This window comes from Podarcis melisellensis (assembly GCF_964234715.1).
Source record: "Podarcis melisellensis genome assembly, chromosome: 11".
Taxonomy (NCBI): Eukaryota; Metazoa; Chordata; class Lepidosauria; order Squamata; family Lacertidae; genus Podarcis; species Podarcis melisellensis.
In genome coordinates this window covers 32,463,641-32,485,780 of record NC_138543.1, presented here as the reverse complement: position 1 = coordinate 32,485,780, position 22,140 = coordinate 32,463,641, and the positions used below count along the sequence as shown (strand labels likewise).

The 22,140-nt window shown below is 39.5% G+C and overlaps 1 protein-coding gene across 1 annotated transcript in view; it reads left to right on the top strand.

Moving 5' to 3' along the window:
* ATG10 (autophagy related 10) overlaps nt 1-22,140 on the top strand; it is a 105,540-nt gene that overhangs the window by 13,412 nt on the left and 69,988 nt on the right. Inside the window, exon 3 of the mRNA XM_081930247.1 lies at nt 7,276-7,395. Within this exon, the coding sequence (XP_081786373.1) occupies nt 7,276-7,395 (120 nt within the window). The remainder of the gene's footprint in view (nt 1-7,275; nt 7,396-22,140) is intronic.

Sequence of the window (22,140 nt, the reverse complement as noted above, 5' to 3'; positions counted from 1 at the left end):
CCCGGCTAGGGTGACTCTGTCTCCTCCCAAAACCTTCCCCTCCTTGCAGTGTTCTAGGCAATGCGCTGACCCAAAGGAGACCACCCTCTGATGCCAGCCCACTAGCGGATCGTGTAGCGCCAGCCAGCTCATCCCCAAAATGATGGGCGCTCCTCCCAGGGTGGCCACATTAAACGCTATCTGTTCGGTGTGCCTTGCCACCCTCATTATCATCGGGACAGTCTGTTGGCTAACTTCTCCCCCCAACAGCTCTCTGCCGTCAATCGTAGTCACCTGCAAGGGGTTACTTAAAGGGATGGTCTGTATCTGATGCTCAGCTGCAAACTCCTTACTCATGAAATTACAGGAGCTGCCTGAATCCAAAAGCGCCTTGATCTTTAGTGGGTGTCCGTTTGGCAGTTCTAGTAACACCTCTATCACTAAAGCGGGTCTGGGAGGTTCCGGCGTGGGCACTTTCACTGCTCTTTGGCCTGGCTGCTGTGCCCCGACGGTGGCAGCCAGGCGTTGGCTTTTACTTGCTCCTTGCCTTCCTCTTCCTTTCCCCCAACAGCTCCTGCCATCCCTTGCCATTCCTTTCTTTGTGGGCAGACTCTGGCAAAGTGCCTTGGCTGTTGGCAGAGATAACATCTCTTGGCGCTCTTTCCCTCCTTCTTCCGCCCTTCACTGGGATTTGAAACTGCGCGCGCCCGCGCTGTTCCAACTTCCATCGGCTCTGCCGGCGGGAAAGGTGGCTCTGGAATGTCTGGAATGCGGAACTCCCTCCAACGGTCTCCTTTCCCTTCCCGCTTTTCCAAAGCCCTCGCCTCCTGGCGCGCTCCTATGGACAGCGCAGATTTGGTTAACTGGTCCATAGACTCCGCCCTGGGCCCCCGGGAAAGCTCATCTTTGACGGTTGAAGAAAGCCCCTCTTCGAAAAGCATTTGGATGGGCTCCGCCGATAGGTCCCACCCCAATTTATGAATCAGCATAGTAAATTCAGTCCAGTACTCACGGACAGATCTGCTTCCTTGCTGGCAAGCCATTAACTGCCTTCGCACCACCCCCTGCTCAATATCGCTGGAAAACATCAGGTCCATGGCACGAAAAAACTTCCTCGTGTCCTTTAGGATCTCATTATTCGCTGGCATCAGGGGTCTAACCCAATCTTTCGCCCCGGATTCGAGATGGCCAATCACAAAAGCCACTCGCGATTCCTCGTCGGGGAAGTCATCAAACTGCAAGTTTAGAGCGTATTGCATCTCTGTCCTAAAGGCATGATAATTCCTGGGATCCCCCCCGAATTTCTGCACCAATCCTGGCACCTTTCTGGCGAGCGGGGTGGTTTTCTCCTTTCCCTTTTCTGCATCCTGAGCCCTCCTCTCCTCAAGCCTCGCCGTTTGCAGCGCCAACTGGATCTCCAACGCCCTGTACCTTTCTTCCAGGCTTGGACCCCCTCCAGCTGCTCCTGCTCCTCCGGTTCCGGCTGGGTTGCTCATGATGCTTCTCCCTGCACAAGCTGGCTTTCGGTTTCTTTCGGATTGCTGTGATGGGACGATGAGCTGCTTGTGCGTAAAATGCAAGTCCCTCAGAGTTTGATCAGGTTTTCAAACCTCTGCCTGTGACGGAGCCCCTCCAGCATGGCTGCGTCAATCACTAGTAGAATCCGAAAGTGGCTGCTTTCGGAATCGTTTCCAACATAAAAGCTCCTTAACGGAAACACGTCGTCTGGCCTCTCGGCGTGACAGTTTCCGTCGAGGTGTGGGTGTCCCTATAGGAGGTCCTGAGACCTCCCCACTGTTTTCGCTGGAAGCGTCTCTGAGCCATCCCTCCGACTCACTTTCCCTTGGAGTTCTTGCTCGCCCTCTACTGGTTCCCTCTTCCGCTGCTACTCCTCTCTCAACCTCAGTGAGCCTTTGCGCCTCCGGCGCTTTAGATGGCAGTTCCCTGACAAATATGTATCCATTACTTTTGTTCACTTGTTCTCTCACATGAAGTGCTCTTTTTCTGATTTGCATGCTTTCCTAGGTCTTAGGAACAATGTACAGTATTTTAGTTTTATGATGTGAAATATGCAGGATTTCCTAACTTTCACAGACCTTAAATTTTGAAATTTAAGTTAGTGATTTCTAGTGCTTTTGTTCTTACATGGCTCTTTAGTGTGAGTTTTCTGGGTCTGCATACTTTTAATGTTTAATTTTAGAAAGTGCTACTTCACATTTCCCTGATTTACAGATGGTAAATTTTCAATCACATTTTCAATGGCATATGGGAAGGATACATCCTCAATGCGTCTATTGAAATATCTATTGAACGTTTGTGCCTTTTTTGTCAGTATTTACAGGTTTACCATATGTATCTAACTGAAAGTAGGTCAGCTGTTACGGCTTAAGGAATACCACCTTGTTTTATTTGGATTATCCGATGTTTTTGAGATCTCTTTTCTGAATAGAGGGTTATCTGTTGATCTATATTCATGGCCATTCCTCTGCCCCATATCTATTTTTATTTTCTCTCATTAACGCATATAGCTAATATAATATAAACATATATAATATTAAAAAGTATTTTAAAGGTGACTTTTTTTCTTTTATCATGTGAAAATCATTCTTTCAATTCCTTTTGCAAATGATGCATTCCCTCCACCCTTACACTTTTGTGTATCCAGTGATGTGTTCTTAGGATAAATCTCCATTCCCCATCAACATTATTTATTTCAAAATTTTGTTTTCAGTTAGTTATGTTGATGACTATTTTAAGTATTTTAAAGTTTCATCCTTTTCTATTTGAAAGAAATTGGCTGCCAGATCATGAACATGTCCTAATTAACTTATTTTCTATTTATTTCTCCTGGCCTCCATCCTATATCTTCTATATTACTCATTGCTATTGTAGCTATTAATAAAGTGTATTTCTATTGTACTAGATCCTGTAGTACTTGTCTTAACTTCAAAATATGAAAGTGAATTAGCATGCAATCCTATGGTTCCTAGGAGGGCATCTTAGGAGCTATAGTTCAGAATGAATCTCTCCATGCAAAGGAGGGGTAAAGCTTCCCCTCCCCCCCCCAAAAAGAAAGAAAGAAAGAAAGAAGGGGGAAAGCAGAAACACTTCCTCCTACTCTCAATTTCTTGGTGTGAGCCTGGCAGGGCTTTGGACTTGGTAGTTCTCTCTCCCTCCCCTGTAAGGTTGTCCTTGACTTGATAATGGCAGCTACTGTATTGGTAGCCCATATTTTTTGGGGAGTTGGGGAATAGAAATTCTGCTGGCGAGCCAATAGAATGAAATTGTTGATCTGAAAGGCTTAAATATAACTCCTGTAATGCAGTCTAGGGAAGGAAAGAGGTTGCATGTTGAGAATATAAAAATGATGGCTAATTCTTTTAATATTGGGAAAGGAACGATGTACAAGATCAATAATTATATTTTTTAAAAATAATTGTTTTTATTTTCATTTTCAAATGTACAAAAAGAAATAATAGGTGAAAGAGAGGAGATAAAAGCAAGACAGGAAAATAAAAGAAAGCATATGGGGAATATAGCAATATGATTCCAGACAATTGACCTTCATAGGCATTTTACCAAAGAATGTTTTTCAAAAGGTGTCCATGAGAGCAGGGCAGCTGCCAATCATATTCCTTAACTTTAATGTATTCAGTAATCAGTCATTAGATTTAATAATTAACTGAGAAGCTACAGGATAGGCATGACATGAAGTATGCCTATGACATAATGAGTATGACTTGACATAAGTATGACATGACATAATGAGAAGTGCACTAGATTGAGGAACTAATGAAGGAAAACTGAAGGGTTAAATAATATACTTGTATTAGTATTTTAAATTTACTTTTGTTTGAGTAACCACAATAATCTTCAGGTATAATTTTCTAGGTGAATTAATTTAAGATGAGTTGTGCCTTTTCAGTTCATTTTTTATGTTGATCATAAAACAAAAAGTACTCCTGCTACTTGTTTCCATCAATCAAGAATAGTTTTTTTCCCCATAAAGTTTGATCTCGGAAAAGGTTTGGGCATTTATATATATATAGTCATATAAACAAAATACCTGGTGGAAAGAGGAGGAGGAAAAAGAGGACAAACAGTAAAGGCAAAGGGATTTTTTTTTTATTTAACAGTTTAAAAGGCAGAAGAGAGAAAGTAATACTAAATGGATCTTAAATTATTTTCATGGAATGTAAATGGACTTCATAATAAAATGAAGAGAAATATCACACATTGGCTAAGCAGAAATAAGATATTATTTGTTTGCAGGAGACACACATAAAAAGACAATATAGAAAACTACTAATAAATAAAGGACTAGGACAAGAGTTTATATCTTCAGATAAAACCAAAAAGAGAGGGGTAATAATGTGTGTCAATCCTAAGTTGGATCCAAAATTAATCTTTAAAGATGAAGAGGACAGAATTATTGCCATCGAAGTGGAGGAGGGTTTCCACCACTGCCTGAGCCTCGAGGTAGTTCCGCGAGTTTGTGTTCCACGTGAGGGAAAACTTCAGCACAGCCTCTTTCCGGTCTTTCTGAAGCTTCAGGAGGTTCTTTTCCAAGTCTTCTTTTCCATTACCCTCCTTAAGAATAGCAGGTCCAATTTCTTCCTCTGATCCCGTATCCAACTCCTGAAGCCTGTGCAGGCCCGAAAGGGCGGCTGCTTCTTATTCGGTTTGGCGGCCGGCAGAGGCTGCCCCTCCTCGAGTTTTTCAGCCCTGGCCATTGAGGCGGAGAAGGGGAAAGGGAAAGCGGGCACCGGTTGGGACGTGCTGGGGCTGGGCGCCACCATGGTGCGCGCAAAGCATGCTGGGCCAGAAGGGGCTCGCCCATTCGAGGGGGAAGAAAAAAAGAGGCTGAGAGTGGTTGTCAGTGGCAACTCCAGTAGGCCGCTTCCCCTTTTCCTGTTTCTGCTGGCGTCTTCTTTTGCTTGCCACGCCTGCGGGCTCTCTTCCGGCCAACTCTGCCAATGACATATCTTAAAAACTTGGGGTCAGTGAGATTCGGCAATCGCAGCAACTTGCGCCTGCTGTACCTCCTGAGTGGAGTGGGTTGTGTCTTGCTCCTAGTGAAGTAGGGTGAAATGTGAGGAGTGTTGCAAGCCGGTGCAGAGGCAGAAGGTTTGGCTGAGATGGTAGAGCATGGCTTCTCCGTCAGGGGCTTCTTCCTAACCCAGTAGAACACCAGCATCATATGCCTCTTAGATGGCTTGGACATGCTGAAGAAGGTGCTGGAGGCCCAAAGACCAGGGTGACTTCAAAGCGGAGGATGCAGCAGGCAGTTCCCTATAAATGGTGCCAAATCCAAGCAAATGTTAGCTCCAGTCCTGTTAAATCGATCCAGCAATTATGAACGTTAAATAAGGAATTAATTCCTCAGGCAGTATGAAAAGACTTTATGTGGCTTTTTAATAGCTGGGAGCCCCCAACTACTGCCACTGTTGACAGCCTGTTGCCCCTTCACTCTGCTTGAATGGGTTATGTCACAATGGTTCCTTAAGCCTTCATCAGGAGTTTGTGAGCATGAAAATGCTGTTGGGAGTTTCAGCAATGAAGGCTCAGGCATAACATACTGTTTGAAAGTCTGAACATTTCCTCTTTTTTATTTAATAAAATTTATATACCACTTTTATAATTTATATACAAATTATTAGGAGAGTAAGTTAAAAATATACTGTAGTTTATTCACTTATAGGCTAGTTTACATACTTTATTCCTTCTTATACTTCTATCCTACCTTTCCTCCACAGAGCATATACACTTCTGCTGCCTCCGCCTTCTCCATTTTATCCTGACAGCAATATTGTGAGCTAGGGCCATAGCTCAGTGGTAGTGTAGCCTTTTTAGCCTCGGGTGAGAAGAGCTTTTGCGCCTGGGGGAGGGAAATGGGAGTCAACAGACACTCAAGGAATAGTTTCAGAGAAAAAGCTTTATTCTACCATCCGGCTGGTAGAAGGAGCAAGTGTGATAGATTCACAAAACAAGCACGAGTTCACAGCCATTTGCCCAGAGTATATATTCCCCTTCCAGTTCCCTCCCCTTTCTCCTCCCCTCAGGAGTCCTGCCCCATGATGGGTTTCCTGAGCATGAACAGAAAGCTCCTGTCTTGGGAATCGTTTGGACTCTTCCCAGGAAAGGGGGATGAGAAGCCAAAGGGGGGTCGAGGAGCCTTGCGGTTCAGCACGTTCAAGATGTTGCAACTAGAGTGAGATAAGAGTCAGTTCTCAGGCTTGCTCTGACAGAGTCTATTCATTAGCTTTTTGAAGCCTTCTCGTACTGATAAAAGTAACGGTTTGCCTTTCAACAGCATCTTGTGAGAAAACAGGAAAACTTTAGCTGTAGATTTTTTTTAGAAGAGAGAAAAGGAATTCTGGACAGTTTTGAGGCCTGGTTGGGGGGGGGTGACTTCGGGCCTAGGTGGGGTTACCTGTCCTCACCTCCTTCAGTAGAACAACTTGTTGTTAGGAGGAGGTTTTCAAAGGTTGTCAGGGGCCTTGTTGCTGCTGATTTTACTGTTGGGTTGTTTAAGAGGGCATGTAGCTGGTGTTGTATTAACCAGGGCATTTGGGTGTCTTCTAGTTTGTCTTGTATTTCTTGTGTTGACAAAGGTTTGTTATTTTTATAAAAGTCTATTAGGTGATATAAGCCTTTGGTTTGCCAGGTTTTTATCTGGAGGTTTTGTGCTGCATGGTGGAATAATGGATGGTACGCCAGCGGTAAAGTTGGGTCTCCTTTTTCTTTTTCTTTCTTTCTTTTTCTTCCTCTTTTCCCCATTCTTTCTCCCTCTTCGCATTAGCTCCACTGTCCTCCTGGTTTTGGAGCTCCTCTGGACTGTTGGGTGGGTGGCCAGGTGCCTTCCTGGCTCAATCAAGGTCGTGTGTGTGTGTGTTTTGGCTCCTCTGATAGACGCACCAAGCACCTCTGATTCCTCTCCGCTGGCGGTGCTGGCGGCAGCAGTCCTGGGAGCCCAGGAGTCAGCCAGACAGAGCCGTTTACTCTAGCTGGCTTCAGGAGCTGTTTTGTGCCGTTGCAGCCACCATGATTCCTCCATAAAAATTGTTTTTTTAAAACAACAACAGCACCACAATACCTGGTGGAAAGTATTGTGCAGGACACCATTTGCAAGTAAAAAAGACATAAAATAGAGTAGTGAAGAATAATTGTGAATTCTGCTGAACATTTTTAACCATATCTGTTAAGAAATATATATCGGATACTGAGGCCTAAATGTTTCATTTATTGAGTTTCTGGTGAAAAGATAGTAATGCCATTTATTTTCTTTAAACACAGGACTCTGTTGATGATGGCTATATGACTAAAACACACTTTCAAGTGAAGGGTGGAAGTGTCACAGCAGACATAGAGGATATGGCTAGTGAGCGTGATGAAATAACCTTTGCACATATTGGGGTAAGTACAAATTATATAATAAGTACCTATGTTATTGAAAATATTTTGATATTTTGCAGTTGAGCTCTGTGACAGTTCAGAAATTGCATTATCAGCAAGTTGCATAATCTTCGCTGAAGTATATTTGCACTTTGAAGAGAGTCTAGAACTAGTTACACAAGAAGAGATATACACACATTGGAAGGGTTGCTGTTTATATCTGATACCAAAGTCAGGTTCACAACTAGTTCTGAAAAGTGAGTTGCTTCTGTTCTGCTTCTTGGTAGTCCTGTGTACTTGTGTGTGCTTACAGTGTAACCTGCAGCTTTGTGCTAGCCTGCACAATTCAAGTAGATGTTGATTCTCAAGAAGGTGGTGGGAAGTACAGTAGCAGCCTGTGGGGTTGGGTGGAGCTTAGAGCTGCCCTCTTGACTGGTGTTGCCACTCCCCTCCACCCCAGCCCTATTAAAGTAAGCTGCAGTGACACTCAGGGTTGATTTGATTTAAATCAAATCGATTTAAATCACTAGTCAGTAAGACTTGATTTAAATCATTTTTTTTACAGAAAGACTCATTCTTGCTGGTATAATCTTAATATTTACAACCAGATGAAGGTTTCATTTTTGGAATAATAAATTTTCAGAGTAGTTATATGAAAAATTACTGATTTGGTTATACTATTAGAAATACATAGACAGATGATTATGAAATTATTGTGAAGTTTAATAAGTTAACTGTTTATATTTGGACAACTTTTCTGCTGTACTTTATTGGAAGTAGAAAAATAATCATTAGTAACAATTTAAACAATTTATTTAACTAAAACAATAACATTATAGCATATGTATCCATGTTTGCTAACTGATGTGGTTAAACAATATTTTTTTATTATAAACAGATTGAGTTTTACCACACATGAAAAACTTTTAAAAAATCCTTATTTCCTCATGAATAACCTTTGGACTATAATGTAACTTAAACAGAAAACTATCTTTAGGAAGATTTTTCCTTCAAAAGCATTTTTTTTTTAAAAATCTGATTTAAATAAAAAAAATCTGATTTAAATTTTAAAAATCCGATTTTTTTAAAAAAATAATCCTTGATTTTTATCCACCCTGGTGACTGGTGTTAGGAGGGTGGCTCTGCAGCTCCACAATGCTGCACAGGCTGCTACAAGTCCTTTCAGCTACAGGAGGAAAGTGAGTAGCATAGCAATATGACTGAGGCTAGCCACTGTTTTGCCTTTAGCTCAGCTGATGCCTTTGCACCAAAATGAAAAACTTGCACTCAGCGTGAAGAAGTCTACATCTCAAAATCATCTAGATTTCACTCCAGCACATCAATGAATTTTTAAAATCCAAAGCACAGTTTGCTACACACAAATCAGGAGCAAACAAGGTACTTGCAAGGTGACTCGTGATTTTAGCCAAACTGTGCTACAGTGAAGCTAAGCAAGGCTTGAGCTAATCAAAGAAAGCTACCCTGCAACTAAAGAGAATTAGTTTATAATTCTAAAACAAAATTGTTCTTTTCTTTTTGACATTATAGGGAATAAGTTGGAAAACAAACTGGTTGAGCAGCTAAGTAACGGTGATTGCTAAAACTTACAGGGCTGATCACACTGAGAAGGATCGTTGTACTACTAAACCTAAATAACTTCAAAAATTAGGATATTAATTAGGAGCAGCCTGGAGGGAAAAGTTAGGAAATTAAAGTCCATACAATTGGCACGAAGGCTGCTGAGGAATACCTTATTAGAGAAACTGAATTTATGCATAGCCCTGGAACAAAGAAGGAAAAAGGCAAGGAAGAAACCTGCTATGGCTGCTTGACAGGGTAGAAGACTATATTCACACTACAAAGGGATTCTCTATATGATGGGAATTCAATTTAATAGTTTCTAATAGAACAAAACATAAATTTTTGACAGACAAGATGAAATATTAAGGAGGCATTTGAAAAGCAAATGTAATTCACTAAGACAGAAGAAAATATGAAGTTCTCAGATACATCACTGGTGCTTTACTGTAGTCACTGAAATTAAAATAAATATTGCATCAGAAGTGAAATAGCATTCATTGGATTAGTTTTTATGCTAATGAAGGAGCTCCATGAAATGGTGGGCTGTGTGAAGGATATGACTTGTCAACAACTAGCATTCTGATCCTGCATGTCTGTCTGTGCTATTGGAATAATACCATATTTTATGAAGTTGTTGCAAATTGCTTTCTTTCAGGAAAATTAAGAACATATAATCATATGCAACCATTTCAGTCATTCAAATGAATTAGCTTACTATTAAGTATAAGCCAGCAGTAACAACATAATGTCTGTATTAGGACCAATCAAAAGTCCCAAAACATAAAGCTAACTTTCATGTTTTGCAAGATTCTTCCCTAGACTGGATATTAAACAAAAACTGGGAAGAATGGGAGAGGAGATTTTAAAATGTTGCTGGTAAAAAGGCAGAAGCACTGACTGTGATAAGATGGTGAATTGGGAAACTTTTTCAAACTAAGTAAAGTCGCATTATGTAAAGTGCAAAGTGTTTTGCTATGCAAAATTTTTCACAGTTCATTGTCTTAGGCCAAACTATATATCACACAGGAGATTTGTAAATGGATCTCTTGACTACTTTTTTTAAAGCAGCAATGTTGTACTGGGGCTGTAGTGTGTATGGGGGGCAGGTTTTAACTTTTCCTTTGCATGCCATTTCTCCAATTCAAATGTTCCCTGTTGTTAGCCACAGAGCTGGAAAAAGCAAATACTTTGATTTGAGGTTTTTTTTTAAAAAGCTGAGTCCAGTTTTTAGCTCTCCGTTTTTATTTATTTATTATTCTACTTAATGTTTTGGATTTTATTGCTGTAATTTAAAGATTGTAGCCTACTATCTCTGGAAATACTTAGATAGATAGGTGTATTGTGCTAGTCTTTCCACCCCTCTCTTCACAGTAGCAGTTTGGGGAGCACTATGCAGGAAATATATTTCTCATACCTTTTATCCCTATATCGTGCCTGTGCTCTATCCCCGCCACCTGTGTCCTGCCTGATGTCACAGTTGCCAACAGGTGCTAATGCGAAGCTCACACAAGAACGACCTGAGTGGAGCAGCACTCTCTGTAATTGTGATTCCCAGCAACTGATATTCAGAGGCAAACTGACTTTATTAGTTATTACTGTTTTTGACAGTGGAGGTGGAACATAGCTGTCTTGGCTAGGACCCATTGATAACCTCATCCTCCATGAATTTATCTGATCCTCTTTTAAAGCCATCAGAGTTGGTGGCTATTACAACAACCTGTGGGAGCAAATTCCATAGTTTAACTATGCACAGTTTAAAGAAGTACATTCTTTTGTCTGTCATAAATTTTTCAATATTCAGTTTCATTGAATGACCCTTGGTTCCAGTACTAAGGATGCAGGAGATTTTCCCTCCTTCCACTTTTTCCACATTATGCACAGTCTTATTATACGCTTCCATCCTGTCCCCCCCTTACTCTACTCTTTTTCTAAACTAAAAAGTGCCACATATTGTACTCCAGCCCTTGGTCATTTTGGTTGCTCTTTTCTGAACCTTTTTCAGCTCTGCAATAACATTTTGGACATAAATGACATAGCCATTGTAATCTGTGCTTTGGTAACTTCCAGATTGGAGTTATTTTTAGTACTTACTGTATTCTATTTGTATGTGTGCTTGTAAATTATTTCAAACGGTTTTTAATGTATTTAATGTATTTTAAATTGTTGTCATCTACCCTGAGACTTTAGGGAGAAGAGTGGGCAATAAATAAATTCATTCTTACTATTTTTAATAATAATAATAATAATAATAATACAGTAATTGTACCCTGCCCATCTGACTGAATTGCCCTGAGTGCTAGCCATGAGTGCTGGTTTGCAAGTGATGCTAAGCAGCTACTCAGTGATTTGTTTTCTGCCTCTGGAAAAGGAGCAGTGAAGTGAGTAAGATTGAGTAGCAGGCACTAGCATGGTAAGCCATGGTTTATTTTAGACAAGGCTTACCATTCCCTGTGAATGAAACCACTGTGTTGTAGGTTGAAGTAGTTATTGTTAATTAAAGAGAAAAATGTGACAATAGTTTTCAAGATAATAGATCCCATTGCTTTCTGGCTTTTTACATTGTTAATGCTTGGTAGCCCAACTAGTGCATGCTAATAAAGTAAATGTGTTAAATATGAGCATAACCTCTCTCTGTCTAACTATTTCAGACAGATCAGAGATCCCTTAACATAGATGTTAATAATGAAAACATTGTTTTTGTTTGCTTGATTAACATTATTCGGAAAATGTGATAACTGCTAAATAGGGAGACAAGCAAATCATCCTAAATTGTTGGCTATATAATTACTAAAATGAAGCAATGTTTACTTTAACTCGAACCATTCCTTGTTGAACATCAAATTTTATAATATTTTTAGTTGAAAACAACAACAAAAAACAACTCATATTGTTTGCTCTGGGAGATAATCCCACCCATCTATATCTCATATACATAGATGGGATAGGAAAATTGCTTCTCTAGAGAAAGCTGTGCTATGGATAATTTTCTTGATATTTGTGAAAATTTTACAGATTTCTCCCCCTGTAGCTAATTACTAGGATTTCTTTTTAAAAGCTTTGGTTTATTAATTGCATTTACTAATCAGATAGAAAGAAGTTGAATGATATGGCTGTGGTCACATATGATGCTAAATTATAGTTAAATATCAACTGTGGTTTAATGAGAACAAGCAGCATGTTGTTGCATGCTCCTCAAAAATCATAGAATAGAATCATAGAAGTTGGAAGGGACCCTTCTTTGCTTCTCCCCCACCTGGCCATGTTGTGCCAAGAGCAAAAACTCACAAGTCTTGCCTTGTTGTGTTGTCTGAACCAGGGCTCATGATTTGTTCCCCCCCCCCACACCCAAATAAAACACAAGCCCAGATTTGGACGGACAACTCTTGTCGTTGGTTGCTTTTGTCATGGCCAGGTACTACATACTGCTTTGCATTAGACCATATTTCACTACTAACCATGTTTTAATGCGACATGTGGCCCATGCCTATGTGTTAGCATTTTACAAAGCCCAAAATGAGTGCAGTCCTTCTCCAAATAATTTATCACCTGTAGGATGAAGGCAGTGATGATTTCCTTTAAAACTCTTGAAGATTTATTTAGTTTTAATGTAACTTGATCTATCTATATGTGTTCTGCATGCTTTGCTGCTTGTGGCTACTGCAGATGGCATGACTCAATGTGGAATACGTTCTGAGGATACAAAGATATCTGCTGGATGAATCAGCTGGCAAGTTGTGGGTGCTGAACATGATCTCTTCATTTGGAAGTGAAACACCAGCCTGCTTAAATTTGTGTACTTCCAGTAAAGGACATCATCTTACACATCTATGTAGGCACAAATTGCTGCATCTTAAATATCTATGTAGGCACAGATTTCTGTATAGTCACAAGTACTGTCCATGTGAAAAATCTGGGACTTAGGCCATTTTGCCCATCAAATTAATTGTGACAGCAATATTGTTTTGCATATATCATTGCAGATGAAAATATTCCAATTCTTAAGGGTATATTAAATCTTTCCCCCTAAACAAATCAGTGGATTGGGAATTAAAAACAAAACCATTCTCATTTTTGTGTTGAAATAAATAGCATGAACAAAAATGTAAATATTTGCAAAACCAAAGTATTTGCTAGAGGGCAAAAAACCTGAAGTAAAAACTTAACAAACATTACTTAAGGAAAAAAATGTAAACAAATTTAATGAAACCCAGCATTCGGTAGGAATGTCAAACTGGTTCCAAGGAAAAATAATTGTATTCTAGAACTAAACCAGGAATTAACTGTTGCTTTTGTCAGAAACCCAAGGCAAGGATCAAGCCAAAAATCTAGACAGACCAGCTTTCTCATCTCAAAAAAAGCATCTAGTAGCCTACAGGAAGTATACCAGCAGGACACAAGCACAACAGCATTATCCCTGCGTGTGCTCCCTAGCAACTGGTATAAATTATGGTATAATCAAAATAGTAGTTGGAGAAATAAATTGCACTGTGGATTGCAGGTCATATTTTTGAACATTAATTAGAATTTGTAGCTTGTACCAGCCTTGATGCCATTCCCTTTAGGTGATCATTCCATGTGTTTCCCTCATTCAGAGATGTTCTGTAGGCCATGGCTAGGTCTCCTACCTCCTGTTTTAAATATTTCCTGGCCCTTTTACCAGGATTGGGTGAGGAAGGGGAATATATTCAGGTTGCCTAGAAATCAGCATGTGGTGCTTCTTTGGGTTTGTTAAAATAGATAAGGGCAGAACAGTGTGTGGATGAAAGAGAAGGAAGAGTAAAGATGGGGGCGGGAGAAGAAAAGGCTAAAGGCTCAACTTGCATTACTGGAACATTGGTGGATAAGATGTGTAGAGTCCCAGTTATCTGTCCTCCCACAGTCCCCTACCCCTTGCTTTCTGGTTGGCATCCGTCTGTCTCAAGAGACAATGGAGTGTGCCTCCAAAAGTGAAATCAAATTGGTGTATTAGCAACAGTGAAGTAACCTCTCCAGGATTAAAAACAGAAAAAAAATATCATTCATGATTTCAGGAGGTGGACACTAACTATTTTCACTATAGGTTTTCAGCAGAATTATTCAAGTGCAGTTTGTCCTAGTTTCTTAGATCTCCCCAGCCCTTTTTTTGTCCTAAAATGGAACCTTTTAACTGTTGGGGCAGCATCTATGTCAAGATGGATACAAGTGGCTTTATCCACAGATTGTCCCCAATGAGACACTGAGCTGTCCTCTTTTCCAGTCTGATATCTAAAAGCCCTCTGATGACTCAGAACAATTCAACCAACGGACCATGACCAGATGCAATTGTGGTAGAAAAGAAAGATTAATTTGTTGTTATCACCACAGAATAACCTCTAAAACAGGGGTCCACAAACTTTTTAAACAGGGGGCCAGTTCACTGTCCTTCAGACACTGTTGGGGGGCAGACTGTTGTTTTATGAACAAATTCCTATGCACACTACACATATTTTTTTCTTTTTTGGGGGGGGGCAAGAGAGTGGGGCCCTAAGCTATAGCTTGTTTAGCTTATACATAAATCCAGCACTGGTGGGGTGTGTTGTGCCTTGCTGTGGTGCACCTGTGGAGTGAAACTAAGAAAAAGCGATTTGGGCGGGTGGGTGTGAAGAGAGGTCGGAAGCACCTGTGGCCATGCTGAGAATGGCAAGAAGGGGATTAACGGAGACCCTGGAAAAAGAAGGAAACGCTCAGATGGCAACAGAAGTGCAGCGAGGCGCTTCTGCCCGAGTTCATGAAATGCAAAGGCAGCCCTTAGCATGTATATCATGCATGTAAATCTCTCCCTGCTCCGGGCAGCAGGATGTTTGGGGAGAGGGGAGGGGGGAGATGGAGGGAGGCGGGCTGTGAGAGGAGGGCCATAGGCCCGTTAGACAGCAGTGGGTTCAGCAATTGCCGGGTGGGCTGGGTTCAGGACCCTGGCAGGCGATCTGGCCTGCAGACTGTAGTTTGAGGACCCCTGCTCTAAAATGTTCAAGTCTTCCACCATTGTTGATCTAGTTGTCCACCTTGCCATTTCATTACTATCAACTCCTTGGGTTACAATTGTATCAGAAGAGTCCTTTCCCCATTCAGGAGGCCAAACAGAATATCAACAGGATTGAGTGTCATGGAAATTCCCAAGAGAGCCATTAGAAAACCACTTGGATCCATCATCCATCCCCATCCATTCTGGGGCAGGAACTGAAATAGGTTTACATCCCCACCTCATCCAACCAGTTCTCTGTGATAACACTCTGGATCAGTACTAGACCACTCAGCAATTGCACTTGCTAAGACTTGAAATATTATTTTGCCTTCTGGTTCAGCACTGTCCAGATGAATAATACATCCTATTAATCTACAGAAATATCCCAGAAATAAACAAAGATAAATAAACTAATTGCAGAGTATATAAACAACTGTAGGAACAAACCAAATGATCTCTAACCATGATCATCCTCCTGTTAAGATGCTTATGTAGAGTGGTTCTGTTTTTTAAAAATCTGCCATTATGGCATGTAGAGCTGTCAATTATTTACAAAAGAATGTTCACACTGAGCAAATTAAAAACAGCTCTAATTCAATTTTTTTGTGTCAGCTCAGTTTGAGTCACAGGGATAGAAGACAAGGTGTAATCCCAACAGCAAACCTCCCTTGATCACCTTGGTAAATATGTTTCATTCTTTGTATAGAACAAGTATCGCTCAGTCAGAGTGTAAATGAAGGAAATTTTCACAGTACTTGTACATTGAAAGCCCAATAATTTCCTGCTAACAGTAAGGTATTTCAAATCTCTTGGGTTTGATGCAGTGTTTCTGCATAGAGCGAGTTAATGCAGAAATATAGCAGCTGTAATTTAGTGAGTGTTCAGTGTTATTTCTCATGGCATCTAAAATGCTTACAGTGTGAAAAATGAACAGTGAACTCAATGGGTGCTTTGTCATTGGCTTTTGTCAGTGACCTTCATAAAACCCAGTCTCAGTAAAGATCACCATTCTGATCTCCTGTTATTTAATGACAGGCCTGTCCTACTCTGCTGTGTTCAGTAAAAATCCTCAATGTAGACTTACATAAGAGTGTAATCCTAATTAGCTCTTGCTTAAGGAAGGAAGAAATTCTCCACTGTGTATGTGTTGTGTAGCATAAAATTTTGTTGCATATTTTTGAAACCGGGAAATTGGATGTATTATTATTAGCATTTATTTCATTTATCAAATGTCTCAAATTGACTTTAAATCCATAAAATACAACAAAGCTTACTAACATGTAAAAATAAACACACCCCAAAATGCAATAACCTTCAGATTTTATGAGAGTGAAATGAAAAATAAGGCTGTAGCTAGTAACAGGCAGTAGCCAGGCATAGTGTGTGATCATTTTAAATAAATTTATTTATTTCACAAAATTTATATACTGCTTGATTGTAAAACAAAAACTCTTAAAGGGGTTTATAAAAGGAATTTTAAGAGTGTAATGAATTTTAATTTTTAATGTTTTGTACCAGTATCAGTCTTTAAGCGCCAGTACAATTCTAATCAAATAAATAACTTAAGTAATGCTATTCTTTTATTTTTTAGCAGGCTCTGGGTCAGGGAGCTACTTGGGAGTAGTTTGAAATAACCACATTGGATAATTTATTCGTTATACCAGGTTAGCGTGTTATGCTCTCAGTACAGGATTGCACAGAATTTGAAGTTAAGATATATTTTTGTAGAAGAACTTCAAGATAAGAGGCCCTAAGCACGTGGTTTAGGAGCTCAGGAAAGCATGTAAAAAATATTTATAACTTAAAATTTTAATAGGCTACTTCATTTCCAGATAGTATGCCATTTATATGAGGTTAAGTGTTATTTCATCATTCTCTTAAACTGTATGTTATTTCTTCCATGTTATAATTTTCTTCCATTTCATTGAGGTTATTGTAGTTTTCTAATTACTTCAAACCTGGATAATATACTTTAGAATTCAGCAGTACATGTAAAAAAAATGTTGATAAAAATCTCTTAACGTTTTAATAATGCTTTTATTGATATTCGGAAGATATAACGAGAGTGCTTTCCAAATACATAAAATAAAATTGGCACAGTGATGTCAGATGTCATAAGCATAGGATTAATGTTCAAATACAAACAACAGTAACACTGTACTCCACGTTCTTCTCTTTACTAACACCAGGAATTTTCTATATTTAACTGAGCAACGGGAAAATTTGGAATGATTATATATATGACATACTTGTGATGTGTTCTGTATATCATTTAGAAAAAGGAGTCTCTGTTATTTCTCAGATACTTAGGTTCCCTTTTCAAGAAGAAAGCTGTCTGTAGCACCCCTGGTTAGTGATCCTACAGGCACAGTAAGTCCACTTTCTGCTGTATGCCCTGGGTTATCTTTGATATTTTAATAATCTATAGGATAACCAAAGACTCTTCGCCTTTCATGATAAAAGCCTGCTCCTGCTCAGTAATCTGAACACCCATGTTTGCTTTTGCTGCAGCCATGCCTGCTTTTGGCTGCTGAGTTCTGAATTGACTTTGGGCCAATCTGCACCATCTCAAAAACTGCCTTGCTTTGGACTTAGTTGCTCATTATTTTCAGACGAACTATTTGATGTTATTGTGGATCACAGCAAATTTTGATTTTTGCGTGGCTAAAATCCAACTTCCTACTAGTTGGCAGTAAAGAGGTAGAGTTTCAGAATCGATTGTGTATCACACAATTTCCCAGGCTGTGGGTGTTTGCCATTTCATGGTTTTTGGGTTATCCCATTTTCTTATGCCTCTTAACTCCTCTGTGCTGCTGCACAAGCCCTCCAGCCAATCTCAACCCTCCTCGCTTCATTTCTTTTTAGTTGTTGCTGTGGTTGATTTCTGTCCTTTCTGTGCAGAAACACAGACTGGATTTCCCTCTATTCATTTGTAAGATTCCTAATAGTTCTAAGGGCATTTAGTTTGGTGTTTGCTTAGGATGCTGATCAGTGAAATGCATTGTTAGTGGAAGTGGAAATGAAGTTTAGTTGAAGGATTGTTGCAATCTAATGATGTCCTGAAATACATGAAAAAAGAGAAGCAAGCAAAGCAATCCGTTTTCCTGATTTCCACTGGAAGCAGTAGTAAAGTTTGTGGGTTTCATGGGTTGCATACAAAGGGTCCAAGGGCGGTTATTTAAAATGGGCAGAGCTTGTGGTTCTTGTACAATGATTTGTGGATACAATAAAAAAACTGAAGAGATTGGAACTTCAGAGTGCTTCATCAGAGAAAATGGATTTATAAAATGTGCATTTTCAGCTGTGATGTGGACAAGCCTTTTGCTTATTTCCTACCTTCATGATACCATTTCCCTTCATCCCAATGGTTCTGATCATGACACAGTTTAGGAACTGATTACAATGCATTACACTAGACCAATTCGAAGGAAATTTTACTCACACTAGTGAAAAAGTGGCACTTTAAGAATGAAAATATTTCTAACTAGATATGATAGTTATGTGATAGAATTCATCCATAAAAGTCTATCGCAGATGGTTTTCTAACATGTATTGTCCGCTAGTGTAAGAAGTTTAAGCGTTCCACTTGATGACTACCCCTAAGCTGATTGTGCAAACTGATTTCTAGCTTTTGGTGAAAGATTTGAGTTGGTGTCTGCTGCCCCTTCTGCTACCTCAGTCCCTTCCACCACTTTTGTGTCACTGACTATTCCCACCAGTGGGAAAACGTGTGTGCAAAGGATAATGAGAGAAAGGAGTTTGGAAGTCAAATGGTATAACAAATAGGTTGTTGAACTTAATTCAAGGAGTCAGATTCAGTTTGGCCAATTGGTTCTCAACTACATTTCTTCATCTGTAAAATTATACGTAATTACAAAGACCTGGCATACTAAAATTAGTTTAGCAACTATATAAAGGCAATGTGGGGCTTGTGTCTCTTTATGGAGAAATTCTGGTGTGTGCATAGGGACAGAGCAGGCACATAGCTTTTTTTAACAGCTCTCTCAGTTAGCCTTTCTGGATTGGGATGAGTAGCCTCAGGGAGCTAATCTTTAGAGCAAGGATGAAGACCTGTGGCCTTGCAAATGTTGTTGGACTCTCCATGTTTATGCAATATACAAATAATTCAATGTCAAACACAGAATGAATAGTAGAAATGATGCTAATGCTTCTCACTCTCAAAGGGTGAGAATAGTAATAGTAACATCTGGGAGACTTTGTGGGGAGGGGAGTATGTGGCCCAATTTTGGCCATAAGTATTTTGTGACTGTCATGCCTAAGGGGTAGAATAATTGGCCCTCTAGATGTTGTTGAACTCCAGCTCCCATCAGCCCAACAAGTATGGTTTAGAGCTATAGTTGCTGCCTGAGAGAGAGAGCTTTCTCTTCCACTCACTATTTGACAACTAGTCATTAATCCATCTGTGTTCAATGTTTTGGGTACAGCTTGGAGTTGGAAAGGCAGCAGATCCAGGAACAGGACCAGGTAATTTGGGACTTTGAAACCAGGGGCAAAATTCAGACGAGAATTTCATAACACCCCCCTGCTCCCAATGAAAGCCCTATATGGCAGCAAAAAAGGTGAAAGGAATAATAAACTTTCTATTTTGTTGGTTTCTGTTTTCGTTGAAATAATGCAAAGCCATGTGCTTGTATTATGTCTGAGAAAATAAGATAAAAAGACCAAGATCTTTATTGTGATGGGAAGACTAACCTATAGCTACCAAAAGGCTGACAGGATGCAAAATGGGGAGAGCAACAGCTTTAGTGTCAAAGGAAAAAACACATTTATGCCAAAATGTCTTGCCACTTAGAAAGTAATATTTTCATACACAAGCTTTATAACTATGTAGTGATATTTTGTAATGTGTAGTTAACTTTCCATTCTGTTATAATTTGCCAGTGAAAATTTGTTTGCCAGACAACTGATCTATCAGATAAACTGACAGGGGAATGCAAACTTCAAAAGAAGACACATTAAATCGCTTAGAAATAGTCAGAAAGCTTTAACAGCTCTCTTGGCTGTTGCACAATGGGATGCAGAAATCGCAATAATGTTCTCCTTCCATCTGGTGCCTTCAAACGTGTTGCACTCATTATTCCAAGCTTGTGTGTTCATATGTGGCTGGCCGGTATTTTCTTAGGAAATCCTTTGATAGGAATAGCCTTTTTAAAAAAGGACTGTGATTATTTCATGAAATTCCTGTTGGAAAGAGGATGATGGGCTAGCTAGATTAATCTTTAGTCTGTTCCAGCAGGGCTCTTATACTAATATTCACAGGTATAAGACAGTGATAAACTAATAATCAGAATCTGTAAGAGCTTTGGAATTCAATGTCTGACCATATAAATCCAGTTTGTAGTTCTCTTGGACTGTGTCTCATGCATCCATTTTGTTCTGAACAGGTCCTAGGTGACTTGGTGGGTCTTTATCATAGAATAAAAACCTGCAGAAATGATGCTTTCAAGTACATTTGGAACTTGTCCTGATGATGGTCCTGCACTCCTTTCATTGTTTACTCCGTTGTCACAGTGGGCAAGACATCAAGAAGTGTCAGAGCTGTCAACAACTTGGCTGCTTTGATGTCACAGAGCCACCTGAGGCCAGCTTTAGGCTTCAGAAGCTTCAACAAAGGCATTCATAAGTTTAAACATCATACGGAAGCCATTTAAGGCAGGGTGGGGCACGATTAGGGATTATGTTGGATGAGTTTGTTACTCAAAAGTGCTTTTGCATATTAAGTTTTAGATTGTTCCTAAATATCAGAAGGACTCTAAAATTTTTGCTACTTATTAAGATAAAATCCGACTTGCATTCTTTAATATAAGTGGGTTATGGGGTAGGCAGAATTAAATACTCTTGATTCTTCTCACTCCTTCCCCCAAATGAAATTCTCTTTTTGTTCTGATGTTCCTCTTGTGTCTCTGCATTCATTTATGCCCCCCTCCATTTAAAAATAAATGGTTTGTGGAAAGTGAAGACTAAATTATCTAGGACCCAATTTAAGTCTTATGGATAATTAGGGAGGTTTAGAAAACCCTAGCTCTGTACCTGATGGACTGGAAATGCTGCAAGGGAGCTTTAGTGCTACACAAGTAGCGTATAGTCCTTTATGAAGAAAATGCTTTAAAAAAACCTCTCTTAAAATTACTTTGCACTAGCACTATACGGCACTTAAACTATAATGTGTTGGCTAAATTTTATGATAGAGGGATTCTACGGGCATTTAAATGTTAAATTTGTAGCTTAACTTTAAGACTGCATTTTTTAAATTACTGGTTCATTGAGAAAATCTGGTATTGAGCTCAACTTTAATGATAACATGCTTGATTAGATGACCTAGTCTCTGAGAATAATTAGATTAAAATAATAAGAAATAAAGCTGGATAATAGTTATCTGATACAGAAGGTATTTTTCTATCTGTCTTAATTTACCCAATAACCTAAATTCTTTGTATGTAACATTTTCAGATTATATTATGATAAATCTTGGGGTGTATATTTATATATTATTACATTTTGCTTTCACTAGGCATAACTGTCATAATTGGTTGGACCTGTAAATTGACTGACTGATTCATTGAAATGTTTAAGTTCTTAAAAAAAAAATTGGGGGAAAAGGTAAAGGCAGGTGCTAAAAACAGTTATCTGTTGCAAAGACCTATTAGTGCATTTGTTACCTTAACATAAATGTCTCTCTATTAGCAGTTTCCTGTTTAAATAGCCTATTTTTTCAATGGAGCTCTGGCACAGAAAAGTGATATTTAATAGCATATGTAAGATAGTTCACAGAATAACCAGGCAGTGCTGTCTACATTTATCTGTTTGTTTTGAAATCTCTGCTTCTTGCAGACAATACGAGGGTACATTACTGGACATGAAGTTGATTCATATCTGAAAGGCCTTGTTGGTCTAACAATTTGCTTTTGTGAAAGTACACTTAACAGCCCCTGGAGCTGTGCATTGCAAAGAATGGTTGGTAGTAGCAGACATGCTGTGTTTTAGGCAACATGTCTGCCATTTACAGATCAGCATGTCACACAGTTCTTTTTTCCTGGGGATATTCAAGGGTACACAGTACTGGCACCTTTAAAAAAAAATGTTAAAAGTGTGGCACTTACTGTAACAACTTCATGGTGTGTACCTTTTTTCTTTCTTTTTTTTTAAAAAGCACTGATGTCACGTAACCCCTAATACACAGACTA